This window comes from Artemia franciscana, chromosome 6 (assembly GCF_032884065.1).
Source record: "Artemia franciscana chromosome 6, ASM3288406v1, whole genome shotgun sequence".
NCBI lineage: Eukaryota > Metazoa > Arthropoda > Branchiopoda > Anostraca > Artemiidae > Artemia > Artemia franciscana.
The window spans coordinates 7,630,298-7,657,765 of NC_088868.1; the positions used below are offsets into that span (position 1 = coordinate 7,630,298).

At 34.8% G+C, this 27,468-nt stretch overlaps 1 protein-coding gene across 1 annotated transcript in view; it reads right to left on the reverse strand.

The window, feature by feature from the left end:
* LOC136027986 (vacuolar protein sorting-associated protein 53 homolog) overlaps positions 1-27,468 on the reverse strand; it is a 160,882-nt gene that overhangs the window by 88,961 nt on the left and 44,453 nt on the right. The window contains exons 5-7 of the mRNA XM_065705496.1: positions 25,066-25,281; positions 13,771-13,936; positions 5,153-5,304 (exon numbers count right to left, since the gene is read on the reverse strand). Of these exons, the coding sequence (XP_065561568.1) occupies positions 5,153-5,304; positions 13,771-13,936; positions 25,066-25,281 (534 nt within the window). The remainder of the gene's footprint in view (positions 1-5,152; positions 5,305-13,770; positions 13,937-25,065; positions 25,282-27,468) is intronic.

Consider the following 27,468-nt stretch of genomic DNA (forward strand, 5'->3'; position numbering starts at 1 on the left):
ATGTTATTAACCGCTATTTCGGCGTTTTGACCATCTTTTGCTGCAGACTGGCTTACGTCGTTGCGTTCTTCATCATCATACTCGGAATCGTGTACGTTATTAACTGCTATTTCTTCCCTAAGAGTTTTTATATCCTGTTCAGTGACACTTTGTACTCCTGCCGTATCTACTGTTTCTCTACAAACATAAGTGGCATCACCTTTGGCTTCCTTCAAAATACTAGTTGCTTCAAATTCCATATTTAAACACTTTATAAGAGAAGAATTGAGTCTTATAAAGAGTAATTGTTAAGTGACGGACAAATGATGAATAACTGCAAGTGTATTTTCTTTATTATTCTACTAATCAAAGCTCTGGACACCAAAATCTGTAGCTACAAATAATCAAATTATTTTGCTCTTTTTAACTTTTGTATTATAGAAAAGGATAAAAGATAATCTTAGAAAAACTTGCACCGAAAAAACACAATGACGTAATTTGTGAATCGATCTTGTGAATGACGTTTGACTAAGTATAATAACATCAAGTTTCAACAGGCTGGTGAAAAAAATAATATCGCCTAATTAAAAATGAAACTCACCCAATATGAATTCATCCCTCCTTGTGGGTTTGTTTGGTTAAATTCTTCTACCTTGCTCCAAGAATTAAACAATACTTGGTATAAGAAAGATCTTAAATAATATATTACATTTTATGGCAAATGATGGAGAACCAAGTCAATTTTCTTTAAAAAAATCTTTATTTTTAACCTTTATTTTTAATCTTATATTTTAACACTTTATTTTTAAAAGTTTAATTTTTGTTGCACCAACTTAAGCATACTAGCTGTAAAGAAAACTTTGATGATGGTGAGGAGAAGGTGGGACCAGTGCTGTGACGACGAGCTGGAGTATAGTATATTAATGGCAACTAAATGAGACAATCGGCCAGTTTCCCCATCTTTATCTCACAGTTTCTCTATGCATACATTATAACCCGAAATATGCCAACATCTTCCAATATAAACCATTGAAATATAATAATTTTCGATGGCAATTCCACCCAATTTGAGCAAATTTTACAGATTAGAAACTAAAAAAGGCCAAAAACGGAAACACCGATGTCGTGATCTCTATTGTTAGTTAAAAAGGGCACTAGAACTCAAAATCTCCGATCGATTGAACCCTTTCTTAATTCCTTTGAGCGGCACAGGTTTGATGCGATTCCTTACCCTTTATTTATTTTAAAACCTCCAGAAACAGGCAATAAGCATTTTCAAATTTATTATTTTAGTAAACCATTTTCTTTTGTCAGATAGTTGGGGACTGAATTTTAGATAATCAGGAACAATTGTGTTGCTGGTAGGGCAGGGGTTTCTTATGGCAAATTTATTTTTTAAGTTACACGTTCATCGTTTGGAGTGATCTCACAGCTTAATTTCGAAATTTTTTTTTTACTGAACTTAAGAATGTAAGAAACACTTATTATCCATGTAAAAAATATGTTATAGTCAAATAGTGATATACAGTCATGATGGTACATAATATAAGAAAATTTAAGCGACTATAATGATACATAGTCACATAGAGATAAAAATGTGATACACAGACATGGTTACAGTGGTAGTTTTATCATGATCGATACAGCCAATGCTTAAAAACATCCCAAGAGGCATAGTTTTTAGACTTATCAGAATTCTGAACAAAATGGCCATCTCAAAATTTTGATTGGGTATCTTTGAGGAAAAATAGAGGTTTAGAGTGGGGCTTGTTGCCCTCCAGCCACTTCGACTCTTAAAAGGGTAATAGAAGTAAAAAATAAAGAAGGGTGAGGGTCCTACTTATATATAGATTGCAGATCAAAATTCTGAGAAATAAAACTGACTAAAATCATAAGCAGCCTAGTAGCGTTGCCTATGTAAAGAACGATGTTGGCACAATGTATTACTTATCTAATTTTTTTGTGGATTCTGCTTATAAAAATAATTGCAGATCAAAATTCAGAGAAATAAAACTGAACTGAAATCATAGACAGCCCAATAGCGTTGCCTATGTAAAGAAAAATGTTGGCACAATGTATTAGTTATTGTTTTTTTTTTCTGGCCAATGCACTTCGTATCAAAGGAGTTGTCGAAGAAACTTCGAAGGGGACTCATTCAATTTGAAATTGAAAGTTCTAGTTCTCTTTTTAAAAGTCAAAAGTTATTAGAGAGCATGCAACTCCACCACGCCCGCCATTTCCCAAAACATGACCGATTAAATATTTATATAGTAATTTTCTTCAGCATACTTGAGAGGTACAGTTATTATGTCTTTGGGGATGGCACCCCCCCAAGGCCCTCAGGGCAAGGTCTATAAGTTATATTAGTTGACCATTGTTAATATATAAAGTATTAATGGAAGGGTGGTCGTATAAACTTTGGAGGTGGCTTATTCAATTGGACATCTGAAGTCCTCGTGTCCATTTAAGAGTTAAACTAATCAGAGGGCAACTAGTCCCCCCACCCCATCCACGTCCTCTTTTTTCCAAATGCAACCGATGAATATTTCGAGACAGCTATTTTGTCCAAAACAGTCTAAAGATCGCACAGCAAGGTCTTTGGGGTTGAAACAACCCCTCAGAACCTGGTGGCAATGGTTGTAAGTTTCTCTTAAAAATGACAAGCTTACGGATTGGTTCTGCAAACCTTGTGAAAGCATTGTTGACCTTAACCTTGATTCAATTATGTATATGACATATAGGAAAACACCTATGCCTTTTCATTACTTGGAATAATAAAAGACGATTCACAGGAATCAAGCAGCAAAGCCAGTCAAATACGGCACCGCCTTTTTACTAGGGTTCATCTACCATTGTAGCTCGACTAAATAATTGTAACCTATGATTATGTTTTCACTCATCATCTTCTATAAGAAAATGGAGTTTTCCCTTAATTTTTTTTTTAATGTTACGTTTTGTTAATTATAAAAGTGAGTAGATGTAGCAAATTCTTTTAAAATGCGCCCTTAAACCGCTCTATTCTATGTTCCGGTGCCCTACCATCTGCGGAGAAAAAAAAGAAGAAAAGATGCTTCCTATGCAAAAAAGACATTATCCCTGTTTTTCAAGCCACTTTATTTATCTTGTTGTTCAAGCCAAGGAAGTGTAGGTTTCCTGTATAGGGTTTTCAGTCAAGGTAATAATGGTGTACTTTCTGTTTCCATCCCACAGAATTTTAAGGGATTTCATGCTATTTTTGTTTAGCCTTGGGCCGTGTCATCTTTTATGAGATCACGCGAAAAACCGGGGTTCTATTCCCCGTCAGTGAGAACTTTTAATTTATTGAACTTATAGCATATCTTTTATATTTAAAATTTAAAAAAGCCAAAGGGTTCAGTTCTCTTAGGCTTGAGTTCACTCTTTACTATAATCCGATTTTTTTGATGTACCTATTGGTATCAAAATTTGTTTTTGGCACTCAATTTGAGAACATCCATTCATCAAGTTTGTACATAAAAATACAGTTGGATCAAAAATGCAGGTTGATCATTAGTCTCCTTAAGCCAGCAAGAATTGTGTATATAATGAAAAAAGAAATCACCAATGCAACAGCACAAACACATAAAAAAAAAGACAGAAAGAGAAAAGGAAGACTGTTTTCCTGCATTAGTAATTAATATAGATCAGTACTTGAATGAGGCCTTAACCCTACTCATCCATACAATTACATAGGTCAAACAGCATAGCCATACACAATCAACCATAAAGAATAGTCCATGGACAGGGAGTCATGTCGTAAGTAAGTATAAGTCGTCATTTACCAAATATTAAAAACAGTAAAAAAAAAAAATGATAATTCTGAGGCAACAACCCAACACAAGGGCTCATCAGGAGAATACACACTTGCCTATAGGGTTTCGAAACTTTAATATATAGTTAAAATGTGTATATATGCTAGCATATATATATAGTACAATGTACAAATAGTAAATGTATATAAATATAACTGTAAATGTATAGTAAATGTAGAAAAATGTAGTAAATGTAGTAAAATGTAGTAAAAGTAGTATGCAAATGTAGTAAATGTATATGAAATGTATATATAGTAAAATGTAAATATATATAGTTAAAATGTATATATACAGTGAAAAGTTTATAGGCTATATAGATTTTTTTTTGTAAAACAGCTCTGTAATTTTTTTTTCTGAAAATTGACACACAAACGGTTTTCGGCCTGAAAAAAAAAGTTATAGATAAAAAAAAGTTTCTGAAAAAAATGTTTTAGGTCAAAACTTGGAAAAAAAATGCGTAAGTTTTTTCGTAAAATAACAAATTTAAATTAACGTCTATTATACTATCCACAAGAACAAGTACACGCGATCATTAATTTAGCAAGATCCCGATGCCAAGATCACGTGGAATGTTGGTGCAGTTTCGACTCATGGGTTGAATTTCCGAAGCAATTGGCAATTTCGCTCCAAGACTATTATTCCCAAGTTATTATATACTTGAAACATCAAAAGAATTTACAGAAAAATCTATGTAACTTGATTTCGAATAACAAAAACTTTTATGTTCGAAACTGAACGTTCTTTATGTCCTGTTGTTTATGCTTCTAGCCTATATAATTTAAAAATTGTAAAAATTGCAAAACTATTTTACATACTATAGTCGACGCGTTAGCGAAAACTTCACGGCCTCGTCATACATAGCACATGACTATGAACTGAGTGCACTCATCTCATCACAAGCAAGAAGTCTTAGTGCCTCTTTAAATGGATAAAACCTTTCAGAAGGCGAAATGCCGACCCCGTATAGAATCAAGACAAAATTTCAGGATAGTAATTTTAATGAGAACGACCGATAGTAGATATTGCAAAAAACTGTTATATATTTTAGACTCACGAGCTAACTCAGACCAATAGTATAGTAATTAATTTTCCATACGCCTCCTCCACTGTTGAGTTAAGATTTCTATATTTCCCCCCAACCAACCCACACAAACAGACAATTTGTCCATGTTTGCTACTTATTTTTAGGTTGTTTACCTGACATGAGGGGATAGGGGAATGACGACTTGCATTTCCCAGTTTCTTGTGTTAGCCTGAACCAAAAATATATTCTTAGGTACGTGCCTTTGACAACCGGTATAAACGGTATACGTGTAAAATTAGTTTAGACGATATTTGCTTACCTGTCTTGAGTTTCTACAACTATATACAGGTAACTTTCAAAGCAGCAGCTAATTGCTTGAAGAAACGGCGAGACGTCGTCTGGAAGTTTTCCTTCTTCTTCATCTTGAAAAGGATTTGTTGGCTCTTCTTCAAATGGATTTAAATTTTTGACCTATATTAAATTTTAATCAATCACATCTACCAGTTATTTTTAAAATAACATAATTTCATTCAGTATATTATCTCAGCTGCAATTTCTCAGAAGAAGGTATGTGAAGATCATTCATAAAACTGATTTTTATATTGTATTCTCCTGAACTAAAGCACCTTGAACTAACTGCACCTTTCCCCCAAGTACTAAAGTTTATAGTGCTTCAAAAAAGCTCCTGATTGTAATTAAACGACCCTTGTATTTCAGGAGTCGTTTTCGAAGAATTGGAACAAAAAGTCGAACTCTTAGTGTAAAGAGTAGGGTATCGAGGAGGAGGCAGCCGCCTTATACAGAATACTTTATATTCATTTTAAGTTTTAACATTGCTCCTTACTTTCAGTTAAAGAAAAAGTTGTTTTTAAAAAAATCAAATTTCTGATTGTTTCATTAACAACACGATGAAATTTGTCTCCCCCTCCATGGATCCCCCCATGAAAAATTCCTCCATTGAAAGTTACTCCTGCGTAAAATCCCCCACCCGATAAATTACAGCCAGGCAATTCCATTCTCGCTGCAAATGCCCCGAGAAAATTTCTTGCAGACTATTCGACTTAAAAAAATTTCATTAGCATACGTTCATTTGATTAAATTCTTGTTTTATTTAATTTCTTATCATTTTTCAACCGAAGCCGGAAATCCCTTCTAAGTGGAAAAAGTTTCCCAGAATCTCCGCCGTAAATTTTTCTATGGTCTGATCCTTCAAAATTATTAATCTAAGAGGGAAAATTTGGTGCCTCTATCCTTCCTAAAACAACACTGTGTTTCTTTTAAAATTTATCTGCAGCATCTATTCTGTGTCAAACAGTTCGTGATAATGAACTGAAAATGAAGAGCAACGCGGGCAAATATTAACCAAAACTCTAAGAAATATTAATATTAACCAAATATTAACAAAAAGTTATAAGAGAATATTAACCGAAATATTAATAACATATTAAAAATATAATTAATTAATATAAAAAATATTAAAAATTATATAAAAAATTAATCTAATAGAAATATAATTAATATAATATATTAAAAATATATTAATATATATTAAAAATATTAACCAAAAAATATTAACCAGAATATTAGCCAAAACTCTAAAAAAAGAAACTTTGGTAATATCAAAACAATTGATCTTTTCTGCGATTCCAAACATATGGTGCAATTCATAATATATATTATGTTATGTTATATCATGCGATTCATAAAAATACATAATTCATCAAGTTCAATGTTACTATCAGAAGCTACGACCTGGAAAAATTTGAACATCTGAAAAAAGGTGGAAACAGCACCAAAAAGACAAGTGAATGTATATAAAAATAACACCATTAGTTTTAGCATATTAGAGGAGTGGTTCTCGACCTTTTTCGATCCGCATACCCCTAATCAAGGCTCCAAAAGGTTGCGGACCCTTACTTTAGAATCGTTGCTTTACTGTCTTCTCAACTAAGATCGGATTGTCCGAAACAGGATATTTATTGTCATATATTACGGTACGTACCATAAGTACGTACAAAAATCAATGTAACACGTGAGGCTGCATTTTTGCTAAAATACCATCAAATCTTGGCTTGATGTCACTAATGGCAACTATAAGGTCACTTTGTACACTCAGTCTGTTTCCGTGTTTGGTTTTGACCAATGACATTGCCGAAAATAACACTTCACAAAGGTAAGTAGATCCGAATGGCAACAAAACAGACATGGCGATTTCACTTAGTTCTTTATATACTCCTTTAACCTCCAGCCAAAACTGGAAAACAGTTACGTTTTGGAACTTCAGTTCTAAGGCACGATCACTGGCAAGTTCAATCAAATTCTCTGTAAGCTTGTCACTAAGATCTGGGCTTGAGGTCGTATCTCCAACAAATAAATTTCAAATCCAATCCTGAGCTCTCTATCTTTGGCCATAATCGATGGGAAATATGACACAAGTTCATTGCGCAACTTCGTCAGATCCTCCCAAATACAATCACAGATTGCGTTGAGGTTGTCAATTTCACTATCGTCCGCAAACTTGTCAATGGCGGGGAAGACACTAACGCTATTTCTTTGAACCTTTTAAAGCCAAAACTTCAATTTTTCTGAAGAAAGCATGCATCTTCAAATGTAAAGACAGTTAGTCCTTCCGGAAACCTTGCATAGAGATATTCAGGTTATTCAGTTTGTCGAATATATCCGCAAGATAGGCCAGCCTGCGGACCCAGTCCTAGTTTTCAAAAAGTGAACGGAGTGCAGACTTTTGATCCAGAAAAAAACATATGAACTTCTTGTTGGAGCTAGAAAAGTCTGCTCAAAATCATCCCAAGAGACATTAAGCGAGCCTCTGTGTGCAGAAGCATATGTTGATGCCCTGAATCCATCTCTTCGCACAGCAACTTGAACAGTCTTGAGTTCAGTGGTCGGGCTTTGGTGAAGTTGATCACTTTTACAGCCTCGTTGGCGGTTGACTTTTGATCCAGAAAAAACATACGAACTTCTTGTTGGAGCTTGAAAAGTCTGCTCAAAATCATCCCAAGAGACATTAAGCGAGCCTCTGTGTGCAGAAGTAAATGTTGATGTCCTGAACCCATCTCTTCGCACAGCAACTTGAGCAGTCTTGAGTTCAGTGGTCGGGCTTTGATGAAGTTGATCACTTTTACAGCCTTGTTGGGGGTCTCGTGCAGATGTGCGTTCATACTTTTTGATGCAAGAGCTCACCTGTGAATGATGCAGTGCAACCACTTCACATTGGGATTTTCTTCCTTATCCAGGCTAGGAGCCCATTAATCTTCCCTGTTAGGACGGCAGCCCCATCACTCCAAACTGATAGACACCAGCCCCACAAGATGCCCCTTTCTGAGAAGAATTGGTCAATCATCTTGAATAGTTCTTCTCCTGCTGTTCTCGACTGTAGGTTTTGACCAAACCGAATATTTTCTCTTATGTCAGAATTATCTTGATATCGGACAAAACAATCGTCTCGGCTTCACCTGACACATCCGTGCTTTCATCAAGCTGCAACGCAAATATCTTCGTCACCTTTATTCGCTCAACAACCTGCATGACAATATCACCTGCAATGTCTTCTATCCTTCTTGAAACAGTATTGTTCGACAAGGGTAAATTTTTGAGGGCAGCAGCTGTTTTCGTATCAAACATTATTTCACTGACTTTCATTAGGCTTAGTAATATCAAATTTTCGGCAACGGTGTGCAGTTTTTTCTGTTTAGCAACTAAACAGAAAACAGCATATGAAGCCCAGAGAGCCTTGGAAGAAACTGATGCCGCTTTCACAATTTCCAAAGAGTTACTAGCGAATGCTTCTTGTTTACGTTTGCACAACTCTATGGGCTTCCCGACATGAGAAGAATACGCAGTGCTGAGATGCCTGTTCATAGGCGCAGGTTCCAAAGAACTGTTGGCTAAGACTTAGTTACAAAGAACACACTGACTATTCACTGGATCAGACTTTGTCGCACTAAATCCGAGTCCTAACTATTCTGACAGGTACCGACGCACTTTAACCATGTTGGAACCGGGTCAGAAGCAAGTTATAAAGCTACAGAATAAATTGATTTTTGGAACTTTCGCGTATCCCTTGCGAGGGGTTCGCATACTTCCTGGGGTACGAGTACCCACGGTTGAGAACCACTGTACAAAAGATCCCTACGGTGAAAGTTTCCAGCTCCTACCCATAAAAAAGTAGAATCATTGTGGAGGGGGGCGAGATGCATAAAGATCGCATTTCAATAAAAATCAATATAAGTTTGAATTATTCCGCTTTTCTTGAGTTTTAATTTGGCTCTTTATTTTTCTTTGAAAAACTTCTTTTTTGGAAAGTCTTTTTCAAAATTAAAACAAAAATATATTCAATTGAACAAGAAATAGTTGAGGAAATGTGGGACAAATAACCTGGGATGGAATAGGTTCTGCCGGAAGTAAAATTCCCTTTGGTAGGCAAATTTCACTTCGGCTCTTAAAATATAAGTACCGGGAGACCGAACTTCACCAGGATCCCAGCACGCGGCAGGCTTGAATATGTTTGACTCTCTAATTATGCATTAGCATACTCATAGCGTTATCCTTTAGTTTTGAGTCATGGAGCGTCAAATAAGCAATTCAATTGACAAGGTTTAAAGCAAATTTTCAGAGAAGCAATCGAAATAAAAAAAAATTATTCAAATATAATTACATAAACAGAGATACAGGTGAATTTGGATTGAACTCAATTTATGATAATTTACTGAGGTCAAATAAAATAAATCTCATTTCACCTAAGAGCTTTGACTTCTGTCCACCTAATATTTCAAATAAATCTAATAAACAGGAACCGAAAAGTCAGAAAAGGGAAAGAAAAGGTGATGATGGACACTGTATATGTGTCCGAAATATTCAGTTAGGATTTAATATTTGTTTCACTGTCAATCAAAAGGTTTCATCCCTATTTTGAACTATCATATTTTAATTCAACTGAATTAAAAAATTCTGGCATGAATTGAATTCCTGCTCTCTGTTAATACATCGAAGAATCAGCCATTTTATGGATTACAGGATTCCATCTTATGGATTCCTGGGACTCGTTGTGATTCTCAATGTTGCTTCTCTAATATAACGGCAGAATTCGGTTACGATTTTATGTGATCATCCCTGTCAATTTTCTTCTTGCCGCATATTTCTTGGTCGGTTATTTTTGTTTGGGATTCATTATGATGCTTCTTGTCACATATCTTTTATGCACATATCTTGTTGTGTTTCAATTTCGTGCACCATTACCTCAGCCATCTTTCCATCCCTTTTGTTTTGGCTGCGCAGATTCATTCAAAATCATGTGTAATTCGCGTGACAACATATATATCAAAAAATTCTTTCCCAGCTTTCCACAGGTGTTATAGTTTTTCTTTAATTACTTTGTATTATAATCCAATAGCAGCCAAGAATGTTCTAATGTCTATTATATGCCCTCCGTAACATTTAAAATCTGTATTGGCATAATTCTCATTTTGATTCTTTAGTTTCAAGTCGTGAGAGTCGGAAATGAGCAATTTCAATTGAATCAGCGAATTCTGACGTGAATCCAATCCTCTTTCCTGTTTATCTTTTAGAGACGCTAAAATAACACGTCCTTTATTCCATTGTAATTTCTGTAATATTTAAATTCTGCAAAAGCATAATTATTATGTCATTCTTTAAATTTAAGTCGCCGTTTCGATTGTAATTTAATGTTGTTTTTTGCTGTTTTTGTTTCATGCCATTTTCTTTAGCTGTTCAGAGCCATTTGTGCAATTTTGCACCTGTCATAGATACTAAAAAACAATTCCTTCTTCCTGTTTATTCTTCATAGATTCACACACGCTAAACTAACACATTCCTTCATAACGTTGTAATTTTGCTTTGTCTTCTAACCGTTCATTTTGTTGTGCAACATTTTCGTTTGCATTCAATGTGATTTTCGCTGTTTCTTGTACAATACTTTTTTCTTTAGTTGTTCAGAATCATTAGTCATCTTCTGTAATTTTGCATCCGTTATAGATACTAAAAACAATACGAACACCCCTTGGGAAAAATGATATAATTTTTGCTCTTTGAATGTATATAAATGTGAAGTCTTTCACTTAAGGTTTTCTAGCACGAACTCAATTCCTCTTTCCTGTTTATTCTTCACAGACGCAAAAATATCTCAATTCTATTCCTATAAAATGCAGGCGTAAATTATTTTCTCCTTAATGTGTATCTTTCCAGACACCCTTAAAGTCAAAGTAGAAGAAATGGCGGGGGAAAAATATAACTTATTGCTCATTTGATAAACTGGTTTAACACTTTTGGAGCTGAATTTTAGAAATTAAGAATTTTCAAGTTAAAGCCCCAAAAATTAATTAATTTATTGCTCATTTAATAAACTGGTTTAACACTTTTGGAGCTGCATTTTAGAAATTAAGAATTTTCAAGTTAAAGCCCCAAAAATTAATTAATTTATTGCTCATTTAATAAACTGGTTTAACACTTTTGGAGCTGCATTTTAGAAATTAAAAATTTTCAAGTTAAAGCCCCAAAAATTAATTAATTTATTGCTCATTCAACAAAAAGCCCCAAAAATTAATTTTTGTGCTGCAAAGCAATACATATCTTTTTTAGATGGCGGGCAAACACATAATTAAATTGCAGACCCTAAGTAAGTGCATGTCGCAAAACATTTGCTTTTTTCTGCAAGTCAATTCTAGAGGCAAAGTAGAGGGGTTGGCAGTAAAGTATGGTGGAGTTGCAATCAAAATGTGCTACCAAAAATTATTCTGCATATTATGAAATAAGAATTGTTGTTTTAACATGTTTCGTCATCAATATATCCTTATCTAGGTTTATACCATTAAATCTTGGGATAATTCATAGCCTAGGTTGTTTGTTCAAACAAACTTCTATAGTCTTGACTAGGAAATTTAGTTTTGAAAGAAAGCTTTGCAACACAATAAACATTGTGTTTTATTAAGTAAAAAAACACAAAGAGGTAGCAAGTTTCCTTTAAAACAAACCCTTAAACAGTTCTCTACTCGCTGTTCTACCCGATGTTCTAGTACCCGCTTCCAAACATGAAACTGATATATTCAGACATTTTGAGTACATATTTCACTGTCCTAATTAAATCTTAATTAATATTAATGGGATAAATACATTTTAATTATTCCAAATTTAAGTACTTTATTAACGTGTTATAAAACGAAATGTATTTCTGGTGATTTGCTAAGCAAGTTTAACTCCTCTATTTTTAATATTAAATACCAAGAAAGAAAACCTGTGTTGCAAACTGGCACGTATGCAGAGGGGGGGGGCCTTCGGGAAAAATTTTTTGAAATGTTTAATTTCCCCATGGTTTCTTGGGATTTCTGGCAAAAGTAGGACATTTATTAAGAATCTAGATACATGTGTGAAGCCTTATTTTTGGGATTTTACAGCATGCAATTATCCGGTCAAATCACTGCCTAATTATTAACCCATTATCTGTCCAAATTGTTACACTCTTTGAAATAATTAGCGATTGTACTGTTTTTTTTTTTTGTAAAGAGAGTTTGCTTTCCACAGCAAAATAGAACTATCCTTAATATTAGGGCGTTTATCCCCCCTTTTCAGGATAAAGTACAGCTTTTAATGGATCAATTTTGGAAATTATCATTTTTCATTAAAATCGACGTTTTCGCAATAGAGGAACTACCCCCCCCCCCCAAAGCACCCATATTGCACTGTTAACCCTAAAATCTCCCTTTCAGTGGGATATAAAAGATTAATCACTAGTTCTAAATCGCTATGAACATAACCTGAGCTTAAAACGTGCTTTTGAGGCGTCAATCTTCTTCCCCCATCGGCTACAATACTACAGATTAAAGTTAATCTGTATTTTCCGATATACGTGCTTTTTGCATTTATTTAGTTACAAAATACGAAAAAAAAAATTGAAGAAAAAACGGGCTTAATTTCTTATAAAGCAGTGACAACAAAATAAAATAAAAAACTACACTTTAGCTAACCAAAAAATAAAAATACTCCGAATATTTCGGCCCCACGTCCGGGAGCCTTTCTCAACGGAAAAAAAACAACAAAAAAGGAGAAAATTACAACAATTTAAGACTATTTTTAAGACATTATAAAAATGCCACGACAACTAAACCAACATAAAAAATATAAACAATCAAATATATAAGAAACAAAAACTCACATTTTAAAAAACAAACACTCCCGCAACTGACTGTAACTTTAGAAAAAACTGAAGCAATTGTTTATATTGGCACTTTCCTCTGCCACAATCGACGTCTAATCGATCTAATTTGGTTAGCTAAAGTGTAGTTTTGTATTTATTTTGTTGTCACTGCTTTATAAGAAATTGAACCCGTTTTTTCTTCAATTTTTTTTTTCGTAAATGGAAAAGCAGTGTGGTCTAAGAAATTATTTAGTTACAAAATAAAAAAAACTGCTACTTTATTTTTGCTGTCTCGAAGGTTTGCCCCCCTCCGAAAAAAATTCCTGCGTACGTGCCTGGTTGCAAAGCTTCTTCTTGATTCAAGACTAGCACTGAGACAGATCTGAACTTTCATAATGCTTTCAGCTATGTATCCATACTAACTGGGAAAACAAGAACTAGCACTAGCACCAAAAAAACTAGCACTAGCACAAAAACAAGACTAGCACTGAGACAGATCTGAACTTTCATAATGCTTTCAAACAAGAACTAGCACTAGCACTAAAAGCACTAGCACCAAAAAAACTAGCACTAGCACAAAAACAAGACTAGCACTGAGACAGATCTCAACTTTCATAATGCTTTCAGCTATGTATCCATACTAACTGAGAAAACAAGAATAAAAAACGAAAATAATCCTTAAACTCTTTATAAATCGCTTCATTTTGTGATCCTTTTAGCTAGATAAAGACATCCACACTTACTAAAAAAAGGATTGAATAGAAGAATACCTGAGTCTTGAACTCTTTATTGAGTCGGCTAAGATCCTTGTTTGTAAAGCCATCAAATCGCTTCATAAGTAGGGACTCGAAACGAATAGTTTTCGCCACAGCATCGATCAAAAGCTGAGAATCTAAATCCTTGCTACGTCGTTTCATTAATATCGTGAGGTCCTCCCTTTAAAATAAATTAATCCTCAGTAGAAATGTTGAACAATGCTAGGATATCTTACAACTTTTCAGCAGATTCTGACGCCAAGACAAACTCATTTCTTTAGACGTTAAATGTGGCTGCTTTTGCCACCCTAACCACAACGACAATTTTAATATTAAAATTTTAATAGTTTTTAGACTAGAAAAGGAGTATTTGCCATGGCCAAGGAATTCAGTGATTTGATTGAACCAATTATTTTTAGGTGTTTGTACTCGAAACTTTTTTGTTTAAAGCAAAAATATAAAATCTTTCTCTTTATTTGATATGATATACTCCAACATTTGAGCCACTCGGACCATGGTTTAATTCGATGGAAAAAAATGAAAAAAAAAATGCACAAAGAGATATAGTCCTGGGATTACTTAAGCCTAAGCTTAAAAAGGGTTATCTTCTCAGGCCTCATTTTTTTAAACTTGCTGTGAGAAGGGTAGGGGAGGGGTCAATTTACCCCCCCGGCTTTATTCTAATGAATATATTTAGATTTGGCGATACAAATTCATGTCGAGAGGCGTTAGAATTCCAAAAAATTCTTCTTTTTCTGGCACTCCCATTGAACCAAACGATAAGCAGAACATCCTTTAATAAAATAGGAAGCGGTCACGAGAAATACATAGAGATCAGAATTTTATGGGAGGTAGTAAAGTGTGAAGCTCGCCATGTCTCTTCATTAGATTCGTAAAATTATAGCTTTAAAGAAACTACTGATCAGCTCACATGTTAAATACTGTTAGGGTATCAAACAACTTTCCAGCAGCTTTTGCCACAAAAACAAACGATTTTCTTTAGATTCTAGACGCAGCAGTCTAGACGCAGCAATTATACATATATATATATATATATATATATATATATATATATATATATATATATATATATATATATATATATATATATATATATATATATATATATATATATATATATATATATATATATATATATATATATATATATATATATATATATATAAAAATAAGTTGTCTGTCTGTCTGTGGATCTGTGGATCTGTGGATCAGGTGACGTCATGTTTCGGCTGACGTCATGAAATTAGTTGCCGTCATTTTTGTTATGACGATGCTTAGTATATTGTAAAACACATTAATTTGGTTAATAATATACCATTTAAAACACCAAAATGAACATGCTGGAGTAGTCACTCGGTGAGAGAGGGTGTCAGAACGGAGAATGAAGGTCCCAGGTTCAAATCCTGGTTAGGCTAAAAAAGGTAAAAAACTAAAAACTAAAAGAAAAACTGAAAAAACTAAAAAAAGGCAAAAACTACAAAAAAACTAAAAACTAATAAAAAAATAAAAAAGCTGAAAAACTAAAAAAACTAAAGAAACTAAAAAAAGGAAAAAACTTAAAAAACTAAAAACTAAAAAAAACTAAAAAAAAGGAAAAATGAAAAATAGAAGAGAAAAAGAATACTAATAAAATTAAAAATCTATATATATAAAAATAAGTTGTCTGTCTGTCTGTGGGTCTGTGGATCAGGTGACGTCATGTTTCGGCTGACGTCATGAAATTAGTTGCCGTCATTTTTGTTATGACGATGCTTAGTATATTGTAAAACACATTAATTTGGTTAATAATATACCATTTAAAACACCAAAATGAACATGCTGGAGTAGTCACTCGGTGAGAGAGGGTGTCAGAACGGAGAATGAAGGTCCCAGGTTCAAATCTTGGTTAGGCTAAAAAAGGTAAAAAACTAAAAACTAAAAAAAAACTGAAAAAACTAAAAAAAGGCAAAAACTACAAAAAAAACTAAAAACTAATAAAAAAATAAAAAAGCCGAAAAACTAAAAAAACTAAAGAAACTAAAAAAAGGAAAAAACTTAAAAAACTAAAAACTAAAAAAAACTAAAAAAAAGGAAAAATGAAAAATAGAAGAGAAAAAGAATACTAATAAAATTAAAAATAAAAATAAAAAAAAATAAAAAAGATAAAAAGCTAAAAAAAGGTAAAAACCAATAAAAACTAAAAAGAAAAAAAGGTAAAAAACTTAAAAAAAAAAATTCATCTAAAAACTAAAAAAAACTAAAAAACGACGTAAAAACTAAAAGAACTAAAAAAGTAAAAAAAAACTAAAAAAAGGAAAAAACTGAAAAATAAGCGGGATATAAAACAGGGGGATATAAATGATACAACTCATGTTTCCAAATGACGTCGTTTGGAGCCCAAATTGAAAATCCAGATCAATTTATGTCTACTTTCAAAGTAAAAGGGCAAATTTATCATAGAGCAGGGTCTCTTCTACCATTCTCAGGCGAGAATCATAAATTTTTACAATTGTACTTCATCAGTGATAGAAATTCTGAATTGAATGCACGTTGCGAAATTTCTCCCAACATTGAAAGGACAATCGTTTCCCAATTACAAAATCTTTTCCACGAAAATAATAATTTAGTGCGTCTGTTCAAAACAGCCATCGATTTGATGCCTACTTATACGCATAAAATTGTTATTTCCGCTGACAAAACGCCTCCTGGCCAACATGTGCGTAGATACAATGCTCCAACTATCGACGAAGTGGCCATCGTTATGGTCGGTGATCAGTTTTTACCTCGAGATATTATTCTCAGGGTTTCCACCACACGTGCTACAACTAAAAATAGGCCTACCAATAATGCTTTTAAGAAATATAAACCCACCAAAGCTTTGCTATGGCACTCGACCTGCCGTAAAAAAAACAATGGAAAACCTAATAGAGGCCACAATCTTGACAGGGCCTTTTGAGGGTGAGGCTGTTCTTATTCCTCGCATTCCCAAGATTCCAACGGATCTGCCTTTTCAATTTAAAAGATTGCAATTCCCAATTCGATTAGCATTTGCAATCACCATTAACAAAGCTAAAGGTCAATCATTAGAAAAATGTGGTATAGATCTTAATACTGATTGTTTTTCCCATTGATAATTGTACGTTGCATGTTCGAGGGTCGGTAAACCTGACAATCTATTTATATGCAGCGACAATTGGACAGCGAAGAATGTTGTATATTCGCAAGTTTTACGCAGTTAATTTGTATTTTATCTATCTATCTATCTATCTATCTATATAAAAATGAGTTGTATGTATGCATGTTTGTTTGTTTGTAAAAAGAGCGTTTGCATATGATGTCATTACTAGTACATACGGCTTTGTATATGCAGAGACAATGGGAAAGCCAAGAATGTTGTATATTCGCAATTTTTACGTAGTTTAACTCCTGCAGACGAAATGAATGCTTGCCTAAAAAATTCTAATTTATAGGCACACGTAAAAATATTAAAATTAACCACAAATATGCGTGTCCGATTGCAAAACGATGACTCTGGTCAAACAGTAGACTCAATTTCAGGACGTATACAACTACCTGCTGATTTCTGTAATTTAGTGACGTCCAAAAATGAATTGATTGTAAAAGTATTTCCGAATATTCTAAAAAATTATAAAAATAATAAATGGCTAAGTGAAAGAGCGATTCTCGCACCCAAAAATATAGAGGTCCACGAAATCAACAATATTATTTTGAACAAGATTCGAGACCAGGCAGTCCTTTACAAGTCAGTCGACACAGTTTTGGAACCAAATGAAGCGGTTAATTATCCATCTGAATTTTTAAATTCCATAGATCCTTCAGGGTTTCCACCACACGTGCTACAACTAAAAATAGGCGTACCAATAATACTTTTAAGAAATATCAACCCACCAAAGCTTTGCAATGGCACGCGACTTGCCGTAAAAAAAAACAATGGAAAACCTAATAGAGGCCACAATCTTGACAGGGCCTTATGAGGGTGAGGCTGTTCTTATTCCTCGCATTCCCATGATTCCAACGGATCTGCTTTTTCAATTTAAAAGATTGCAATTCCCAATTCGATTAGTATTTGCAATCACCATTAACAAAGCTCAAGGTCAATCATTAGAAAAATGTGGTATAGATCTTAATCCTGATTGTTTTTCCCATGGACAATTGTACGTTGCATGTTCGAGGGTCGGTAAACCTGACAATGTACTTATATGCAGCGACAATTGGACAGCGAAGAATGTTGTTTATTCGCAAGTTTTACGCAGTTAATTTGTATTGTATCTATCTATATAAAAACGAGTTATGTGGATGCATGTTTGTTTGTTTGTAAAAAGAGCGTTTGTATATGACGTCATTATTAGTACATACGGCTTTGCATATGCACAGACAATGGGAAAGCCAAGAATGTTGTTTATTCGCAATTTTTGCGTAGTTTGAAACACATATATAAATCTATCTATATTCACAGGTGGGACACAGGGACACAACTACAATGGCGCATAACTAATATGGCGCGTAACGACTTACGCGCGCGGGGGGGCTTGGGGGGGCGCGAAGAGCCCCACCAACTAGGTGTTGGGGTGGCGCGAAGCGCCACCCCAACAGCTAGTATATATATATATATATATATTTATATATGTACTCTAATAATATTGTCAATAATATATAACGGAATTTTTTTCTCAATTTCTAACCAACCCTTAAAAACGGCTTAATAGTGCTTTGCTATGCACTGATATCGGAAATGGACCCCTTTTTTTTTTTTTTTTTTTTTTTTTTTTTTTTTTTTTTTTTTTTTTTTTTTTTTTTTTGAAAACATAGCTATAAGGATAATTCTAGTCACTAAGCATAGTTGTTGATACAGTTAATGAAAGCTATAGTTACTTGTACAATATAGTAATGTAATATGTGTTACCGAGGATTAAAATGCATCAAGCCCCTTTTCTGCAACTTGTGCCACACAAACAAAGCTGAGAATCTCAATCCCAGCTCCGTTATTTAATTTGAACCATAAGGTCCTCAAGTTAAAGTATTTACTAATAAGAAAATATGCTGGATACTGTTAGTGTATTATCCCACTTTCCAGCAGCTTTTGCCACCGAAACAAACAAATGCTAGCCACAGGTGTTTTTGCCACACACAAAAGTGGAGATGCCAAATCCCAGCTAAGTAGTCTTATTAGTATTGTAAGATCTTTTATTTAAATAAAAAGAAATGACACACAATAAAAAGCCTCGGTTTTTTCGTAGCAGGTAAAGAACAAACCTTAGTTGGAACTAACATCATCATATAGCTTTTACTATAAAGTTATTTATTGTTATAAGCAATAATTGTGACGTCATTAACCATCTTGTATACAAATCACCTTGTAGATTTTGGCTTCACATCCGTAGTCTTTATTGACGGAGAAACAAAAAAACAAGAACCTAGCTCAAGCAACCATATAACAAAAGCTAAAAGCTTATTTGGCACTTGTGACGAGGCCGGAAGAGCCAACAGCTCATATGGTATGAGCTCTAGCAAAATTCTAAGAATCAATAGATTGATTTAAAAGGAAAATCAGAGGCTTAATGCCCGTCAGGATTTAAAATAAGAGCTCTGAGTCACGAGGTCCTTCAAAATATCAAAATTCATTAAGATCCGGTCACCCACTCGTAAGTTATAAATACCTCATTTTTTCTAATTTTTTCCTCTCCCTTTAGCCCCACAGATGGTCGAATCGGGAAAAACGACTTTATCAAGTCAATTTGTGCAGCTCCCTGACACGCCTACCAATTTTCATCGTCCTAGCACTTCCAGAAGCACCAAACTAGCCAAAGCACTGAACCCCACCCCTTAACTCCCCCAAAGAGAGCGGATCCAGTACGGTTACGTCAATCACGTATCTACGACATTTGCTTATTCTACCCACCAAATTTAATCCCGATTTCTCCACTCTAAGCGTTTTCCAAGATTTCCGGTTTCCCCCTCCAACTCCTCCCAATGTCAACAGATCTGGTCGGGATTTGATATAAGAGCTCTTGAGACATTAGTTCCTTCTAAATATCAAATTTCATTAAGATCAAGTCACCCGTTCTTAAGTTAAAAACACCTCAATTTTTCTAATTTTTCCAAATTAACACCCCCCAGCTCCCCCAAAGAGAACGGATCCGTTCCAATTATGTCAATTACGTATCTATAACTTGTGCTTATTCTTCCTATCAAGTTTCATCCGGATCTCTTCACTCTAAGCGTTTTCCAAGATTTTCGGTTTTCAAGATTTCTGTTTCCCCCCTCCGACCCCCTATGTTCCTGGATCCGATTCGAATTGAAAATTTGAGCATCTAAGACATAAGATCCTTCTATATATCAAGTTTCATTAAGATCCGATCACCCATTCGTAAGATAAAGATACCTCAATTTTCACGTTTTCCAAGAATTTCGGTTTCCCCCTCCAACTCCCCCCCAATGTCAACGGATCTGTTCGGGATTTGGAATGAGAGCTCTAAAGCACAAGATCCTTCTAAATATCAAATTTCATTAAGATCTGATCACCCGTTCCTAAGTTGCAAATACCTCATTTTTGCTAATTTTTCCGAATTACCCCCCTCCCCCAACTCCACCAAAGAGAGCGGATCCGGCCTGGTTATGTCAATCACGTATCCTGGAGTTTTTTTTATTCTTTTCACCAAGTTTCATACTGATATCTCCGCTTTAAGTGTTTTCCAAGATTTCCGCCCCTCCCCAAATGACGCTGGATCCGGTCGGGATTTAAAATATGAGATCCGAGTTACGAAGTCCTTCTAAATATGAGATTTCATTAAGATCTGATCACTCCTCCGTAAGTTAAAAATACCTCATTTTTTCTAATTTTTCAGAATTAACCCTCCCCCCAAGTCCGCCAAATAGAGTAGATCCGTTCCAGTTATGTCAGTCACGTATCTAGGGCTTCTGCTTATTTTTCCCACCAAGTTTCATTCCGATCCCTCCACTCTAAGCGTTTTCCAAGATTTTAGGTTCCCCCCAACTCCCCGTCCCCCAATGTCACCGGATCCGGTCGGGATTTAAAATAAGAGCTCTGAGACACGATATACTTCTAAATATCAAACTTCATTAAGATCCAATCACCCGTTCGTAAGCTAAAAATACCTAATTTTTTTCTAATTTTTCTGATTTAACCGTCCCCCACTCCCCCCCCCCCCGCCAGATGGTCGAATCGGGGAAATGACAATTTCTAATTTAATCTGGTCTGGTTCCTGATACGCCTGCCAAATTTCATCGTCCTAGCTTACCTGGAAGTGCCTAAACTAGCAAAACCGGGACCAACAGACCAACTGACAGAACTTGCGATTGCTATATGTCACTTGGCAGATACGAAGTGCCATAAAAAATGGGTGAAAAGAACATTATAATAAAAAAAACACACAAAATTCTGCACAAAACCAAAAATATACAATTGAAATACTATACTGGACTTCGTCAAATGCGCTTTTCTTTCGTTTTTTTTCATTTTAATTAATTTAATCACAGACTTTAAAAATACCTTTTCTTGGTATTTTCATTTAAAAATCCTCCCTCTAGATCTTGGAACACGCCTTCTTTTTCTATCTTTGTTAAAAAAAATCGAAAAGCAATCCCCCCATCCTTTCATTTTTGTGAACTGGCGCCTCTGAGAGCAAGATGATTTAGAGACAGTCCCAAAAAAGACATCATTGACATGAAAGACATCATTGTTAGATGAGATATTTTCAAAACAGAATATACAGTGTAGCCTATCCTGTTAATTTATCAATGTCAAAGAATTACCTAGAAATGTCGAAAAATTCCAGACTGATTCTTTCAGACAGGACACACTACGGTAGGGAAATACTCCGAAGCTTCTTCTCAAAATCAATGGACCACTAAATTATGCAAGCATATCTTAGTTGCATTCTGTCTAGCCACGCTGAGATGGATTTTGGTAATTATCTCAGAAGTGTGAAAATGTCCGATACGACTGTTAATCGCAACAGTAACAAGTTTATCTTCAAAGGTTTTTGGTAATTATCTCAGAGAGGAAATGTCAGATACGACTTTTAGACGTGAAAGTGACGATTTTATCTTGAAAATTTTTTGGTAAATATTTCAAAAGTATGAAATATTAGATACGACTTTTAGTCATGAAAATGACAAATTTGTTTTCAACAGTTTTTGTAATTACCTAAAAAGTGTGAAAATTTCATTCAGATTTTTATTTGAAATGGTTTTTGGTTTTAATCTAAAAAGTGCGAAAATATCAGATACGACATTTAGTCATGGCAAAAAAATTTAATAGTTTTAGGTAATTATCTCAGAAGTGTGAAAATATCTGATCAGACTTTTAGTCGTGGCAGTTACGATTTTATTTTCAACAGTTTTTGGTTTTTATCTCAAAAGTGCGAAATACCAGATACGACAATTAGTCGTCACGATGACAAATTTATTTTCAACAGTTTTTAGTAATTATCTCAGAAGTGTGGAAATATCAGAAACAACTTTTATTCGTGAAAGTGACGATTTTTATCTTCAACAGTTGTTGGCAATAATCTCAGAAGAAACGACAAAGACTTTTAGTCGTGACTGTGACAAATTTATCTTTTTTATCTGAAAAGTCTTCATTTATCTCAAAAGTGTGAAAATATCAGATACGACTTTTAGTCATGATAATGACAAATCTATTTTCAACAGCTTTTGGCAATTATTTCAGAAGTGTGAAAATGTTACATCAGAGGTTTAGTCGTGGCTGTGACAAACCCATCTTCGACAATTTTTGGTATTTTTCTCAAAAGTATGAAATGTCAGATGCGAGATTTAGTCATCAGAACGACAAATTTGTTTTCAAAACTTTTTGGTAATTATCGCAGGAGTGTGGAAATGTCAGAAACGAATTGTATTCGTGAAAGTGACGATTTTATCTTCGACAGTTTTCGCAATTATCTCAGAAGTATGAAAGGACTACGACTTTTAGTCATGACTGGAACAAATTTATGTTTTATATCTCAAAAGTCTGTATTCATGTTGAAAGTGTGAAAATATCAGATGCAACCTTCAGTCATCACAACGACAAATTTGTTTTCGGTAGTTTTTCTTAATTATCGCAGGAGTGTGGAAATGTCAGAGACAAATTGTATTCGTGAAAGTGACGATTTTATCTTCGACAGTTTTTGCAATTATCTCAGAAGTATGAAAGGACTACGACTTTTAGTCGTTACTGAAACAAATTTATCTTTTTTATCTGAAAAGTTTGTATTTATTTTGAAAGTTTGAAAATATCAGATACGACTTTTAGTTATAATTTTGACAAAACTATGTTCAACAATTTATGGTAATTATATCAGAAGTGTGAAAATGTCAGATCAGACTTTTGGTCGTGGCAGCGACAAATTCATCTTCAGCAGTTCTTGGTAATTATCTTGAAAGTGTGAAATATCAGATACGACATTTAGTCATCACAATGACAAATCTGTCTTCAACAGTTTTTGGTAAATATCTTCGAAGTATGAAAAATACCATGTTCAACTTTCAGTAGTGACCGTGATGAATTTATCTTAAACGGTTTTGATAATTAGCTCAAGAAGTGTAAAAATGTTAGATCAAACCATGACTAGCCGTGACTGTGACAAATTCACCTTCAATAGTTTTTGGTAATTATCTCAAAGTGTGAAGGTGTTAGATGCGACTTTTGATAGTCACAATGAAGAATTTACCTTCAACTATTTTTGGCAATTAACATTGTAGATATGTCGTTTATTATCTCAAAGTGTGAAGGTGTTAGATGCGACTTTTGATAGTCACAATGAAGAATTTACCTTCAACTATTTTTGGCAATTAACATTGTAGATATGTCGTTTATTATCTCAAAGTGTGAAGGTGTTAGATGCGACTTTTGATAGTCACAATGAAGAATTTACCTTCAACTATTTTTGGCAATTAACATTGTAGATATGTCGTTTATTATCTCAAAGTGTGAAGGTGTTAGATGCGACTTTTGATAGTCACAATGAAGAATTTACCTTCAACTATTTTTGGCAATTAACATTGTAGATATGTCGTTTATTATCTCAAAGTGTGAAGGTGTTAGATGCGACTTTTGATAGTCACAATGAAGAATTTACCTTCAACTATTTTTGGCAATTAACATTGTAGATATGTCGTTTATTATCTCAAAGTGTGAAGGTGTTAGATGCGACTTTTGATAGTCACAATGAAGAATTTACCTTCAACTATTTTTGGCAATTAACATTGTAGATATGTCGTTTATTATCTCAAAGTGTGAAGGTGTTAGATGCGACTTTTGATAGTCACAATGAAGAATTTACCTTCAACTATTTTTGGCAATTAACATTGTAGATATGTCGTTTATTATCTCAAAGTGTGAAGGTGTTAGATGCGACTTTTGATAGTCACAATGAAGAATTTACCTTCAACTATTTTTGGCAATTAACATTGTAGATATGTCGTATTTAATACAATCAGAACACAGGTAATGTCAAAGAATAAAAAAAAACATCTGCCCTAAGAAATAAAAAACAGGACAAAAATAAGAATAGACCTTCTATGTGTGAGCCGTACTAGCCGAGTGGTTGGCAAGGTAGGCATGAAATTATGTGTCCGTAGGGACAGGGGTTCGAGTCGTGGCGTCGCTGATTATTTGGTCTAGAACTGGATTAGCGGTTTGGCTCTGTAACATCAGCTAGGGGCAACCCAGCTCTAGATGGGTACCTGGATATTAACGGGTGAAAAAATGGGAAGCACCGAAAGATTTACCCCAACCACAAATTTTATTCCTGACCGAAGGCAGAGAATCAGGAGATCCGAGTTACGCAGACCGTAAAAGTTTTTTTTCAACTGAGACGAGCCAGTGTCCCCTATATTTCCCCACCTACCCCTACATTTTCGGTTCTTTCCCCCTATATTTTGAAAAAATACATTCCATAGGGTTTCATTACAAGAATCAAAAAAGACAAACTCCTCCCACCTAGCTACTAGAAAATGCATGTTGCCCCCCCCTCTGCCACGTTTTCAGGAATTGAGGCCACTGGACTTGCCCATGTAAACTTCTTTGCAGTTTTACCTTGTACATTAGATTGTTAATATCAATTCTTGATTAACTAGGATACACCATTTCAAGTTATGAAATTTCAAGACACAGGCAGGTACACAGAATTTTCTTGGGAGTGAGGAAGGGGCAAAACTATAGGAGGCACCAAAAACAGATGAATTTATGGAAAATAGACAACTTACAAAAAATCTCAAAATTTCGGGAGGATACGAGGTAGCAATTAATCAATATCAAAATATTACCTTGTAATATCGCAAAATTCTAGGCTGATTCTTTCAGAGAGGGCCCACTCCGGTGGGAAAATTGACCCAAGCTTCTTTTCAAAATCAATCAGATGCTTAATTAGCCAAGTATATCTATTTTGTATTTTGTCCAACCACGCTGTGACTTCACTTGGCTGGTAAAGGTGCCTGTATTCTGCCAGCTGAAGCTGAACAATATATTTGATCAAATCATTCCTACGAACAAACAACTGCATTAGTCATCCTATATCTTACGGGGGCAGCGCAGTATGAAATATTGGGGGAATATATTTTTCAATTTTATGCATATATTGTGTGTTTAAATATGTTTAGGGGGCAATTTGTTGATGTTCAACAATCTATTTGATCAAATCATTCCTACGAAAAAACAATAGCATTAGTCATCCTATATCTAACGGGGGCAGCCTAGTGGCGTTAATTCATGAAATATTGGGGGAATGTATTTTTCAATTTTATGCATATATTGTGTGTTTAAATATGTTTAGGGGGTATTTTTTTCCTTTTTTTTGTAATGAAAACACCGAAAAATAAATTTTTTCAACGAAAAGTTCTGCTTTGATTAAATTCTGCTTTGTACTACCAAACTAAACCTTAAAATACCGTACTTTCATATTGGTAAATTAGCAAAGTTGTTACTAGAGATTCAATTTCAATAAAATCTAATCTAAATCTCAGGGAGGATAAACCTATGTCTAAATAATTTGTTAGACTTGGGACAAACCTAAACCTAAATAATTTATTAGTCTTAGGTAAACCTAAGTCTAAATAATTTATTAATAATAATAATTTATTCCTCACGATTCTCAATACAAAATTTCCATATAACTGACACCTTATTAAAAGGAAAATGTTATGGTAGGGCCAAGAGCGGATCGACTGCGGCACGATTGCCATTTAAAGTCGTCCTACGTTGAAAGTCTTGAGATATGGTATGTTTATGTTTAGACTATTGGAGAAGGCTTCCAGTGATTTCATCTTTTCGACTGGGAATGGCAGTTTTTTCCAGATCCTGATGACCCGGAGTATGAACGAATGATGGTAAGAATTAGATCTTGCAATCTTCGTCTTCACAGGCTCCAAGTGCAAACTGTGCGATCTTGTGTTGCTTTGGGGAGTTATTTGAACAAGCTTGTCTTTTACGTTCCCAAAATTCTCGTGAACTATTTTGAAGAGAGTTTTAACTCTAAGATCGTTCTTCTTGTCTCAAGTTTATGGAGAGTGAGCCTTCTTAGAGCTTCGTCATACGGAAGGTTTCTGAATCCTTGAAGTTCTTTTACAAAGCGTTTCTGGACTCTTTCTATTCTGTTAATATCCTTTTTGAGATATGGCGACCAGATGACAGTGGAGTATTCAAGCTGTGGCCTGACGTAGCTTATGTATATCACAAGCTAACTTGAGTGAATGTCAAGGTATCGTAGGGAGTGAGTGAGTAGCCAGAGAGTATTTGATGCTTTACGCACAAACAGGCCGATATACTTTTCTGGTTTGAGGTCCAAGCTCAGAATTACACCTAGGTCCTTTTCGCAGGTAGATTCTGTCAGGTCGATACCTTTCATTTTATATGAATACTTCGGATTTTGGCGGCCAAGATCGACGATACAGCATCTTGCTACATTTGGAGAAAGTTGCCATTCTTCGAACTTCTCTGTCAGGGCGTCCAAGTCTCTTTGGATTTGTGATGCACTAGCTTCTCCCAGAAGCTTCGTATTGTCTACAAACAGGCCGAAGTCGGTTTGGGAAATGGCATTTATGCAAATGTCTATGTACATGACGAACAAGACTGGGCCGAGAACACTACCTTATGGGACGCCACTGGTTGCATCTATCCATGTGGATACTGTGTCTGCAACCTTGACTGCTATTTTTCTATCATTCAAGTATGCTGAGAGCCAATTTTTTAGCTGTCCCTTGATTCCATAGACTTCTAGACAGTGGATAAGTTTTCACAAGGATTTCGGTCGAAGGCCTTAAGTAGATCGATTAGGATAATATCTATTGGAATCCCACGGTCCAGGGCAGACTGGATGTAGTCGTGTTTCACTACTAGTTGGGAAACAGTAGAACGATTTTTATGGGAGCCATGCTGATGATCTGAGATGAGGTTGTTCAATTCAAGGTGCGAGTTTAACTTTTCCACTATGACCCTTTCCGTGATTTTCAGGAATGGTCAAGTAAGGCTGATCGGGCCATAATTCTCCGGGTCACTCCGTTTCTCTTTTCCTTTGAAAATAGGTGTTACATGGGATAGCTTCCAGGAGGTAGAAAACTTACATTGCTCGAATGAGATTTAGAATGAGGTTGGACTAAGGATAAACCTAAGTCTAATAAATCTAAGAGATCTAGGGAGCAATAGCCCTCTGACCCCACTGCACCCTGAGTCTG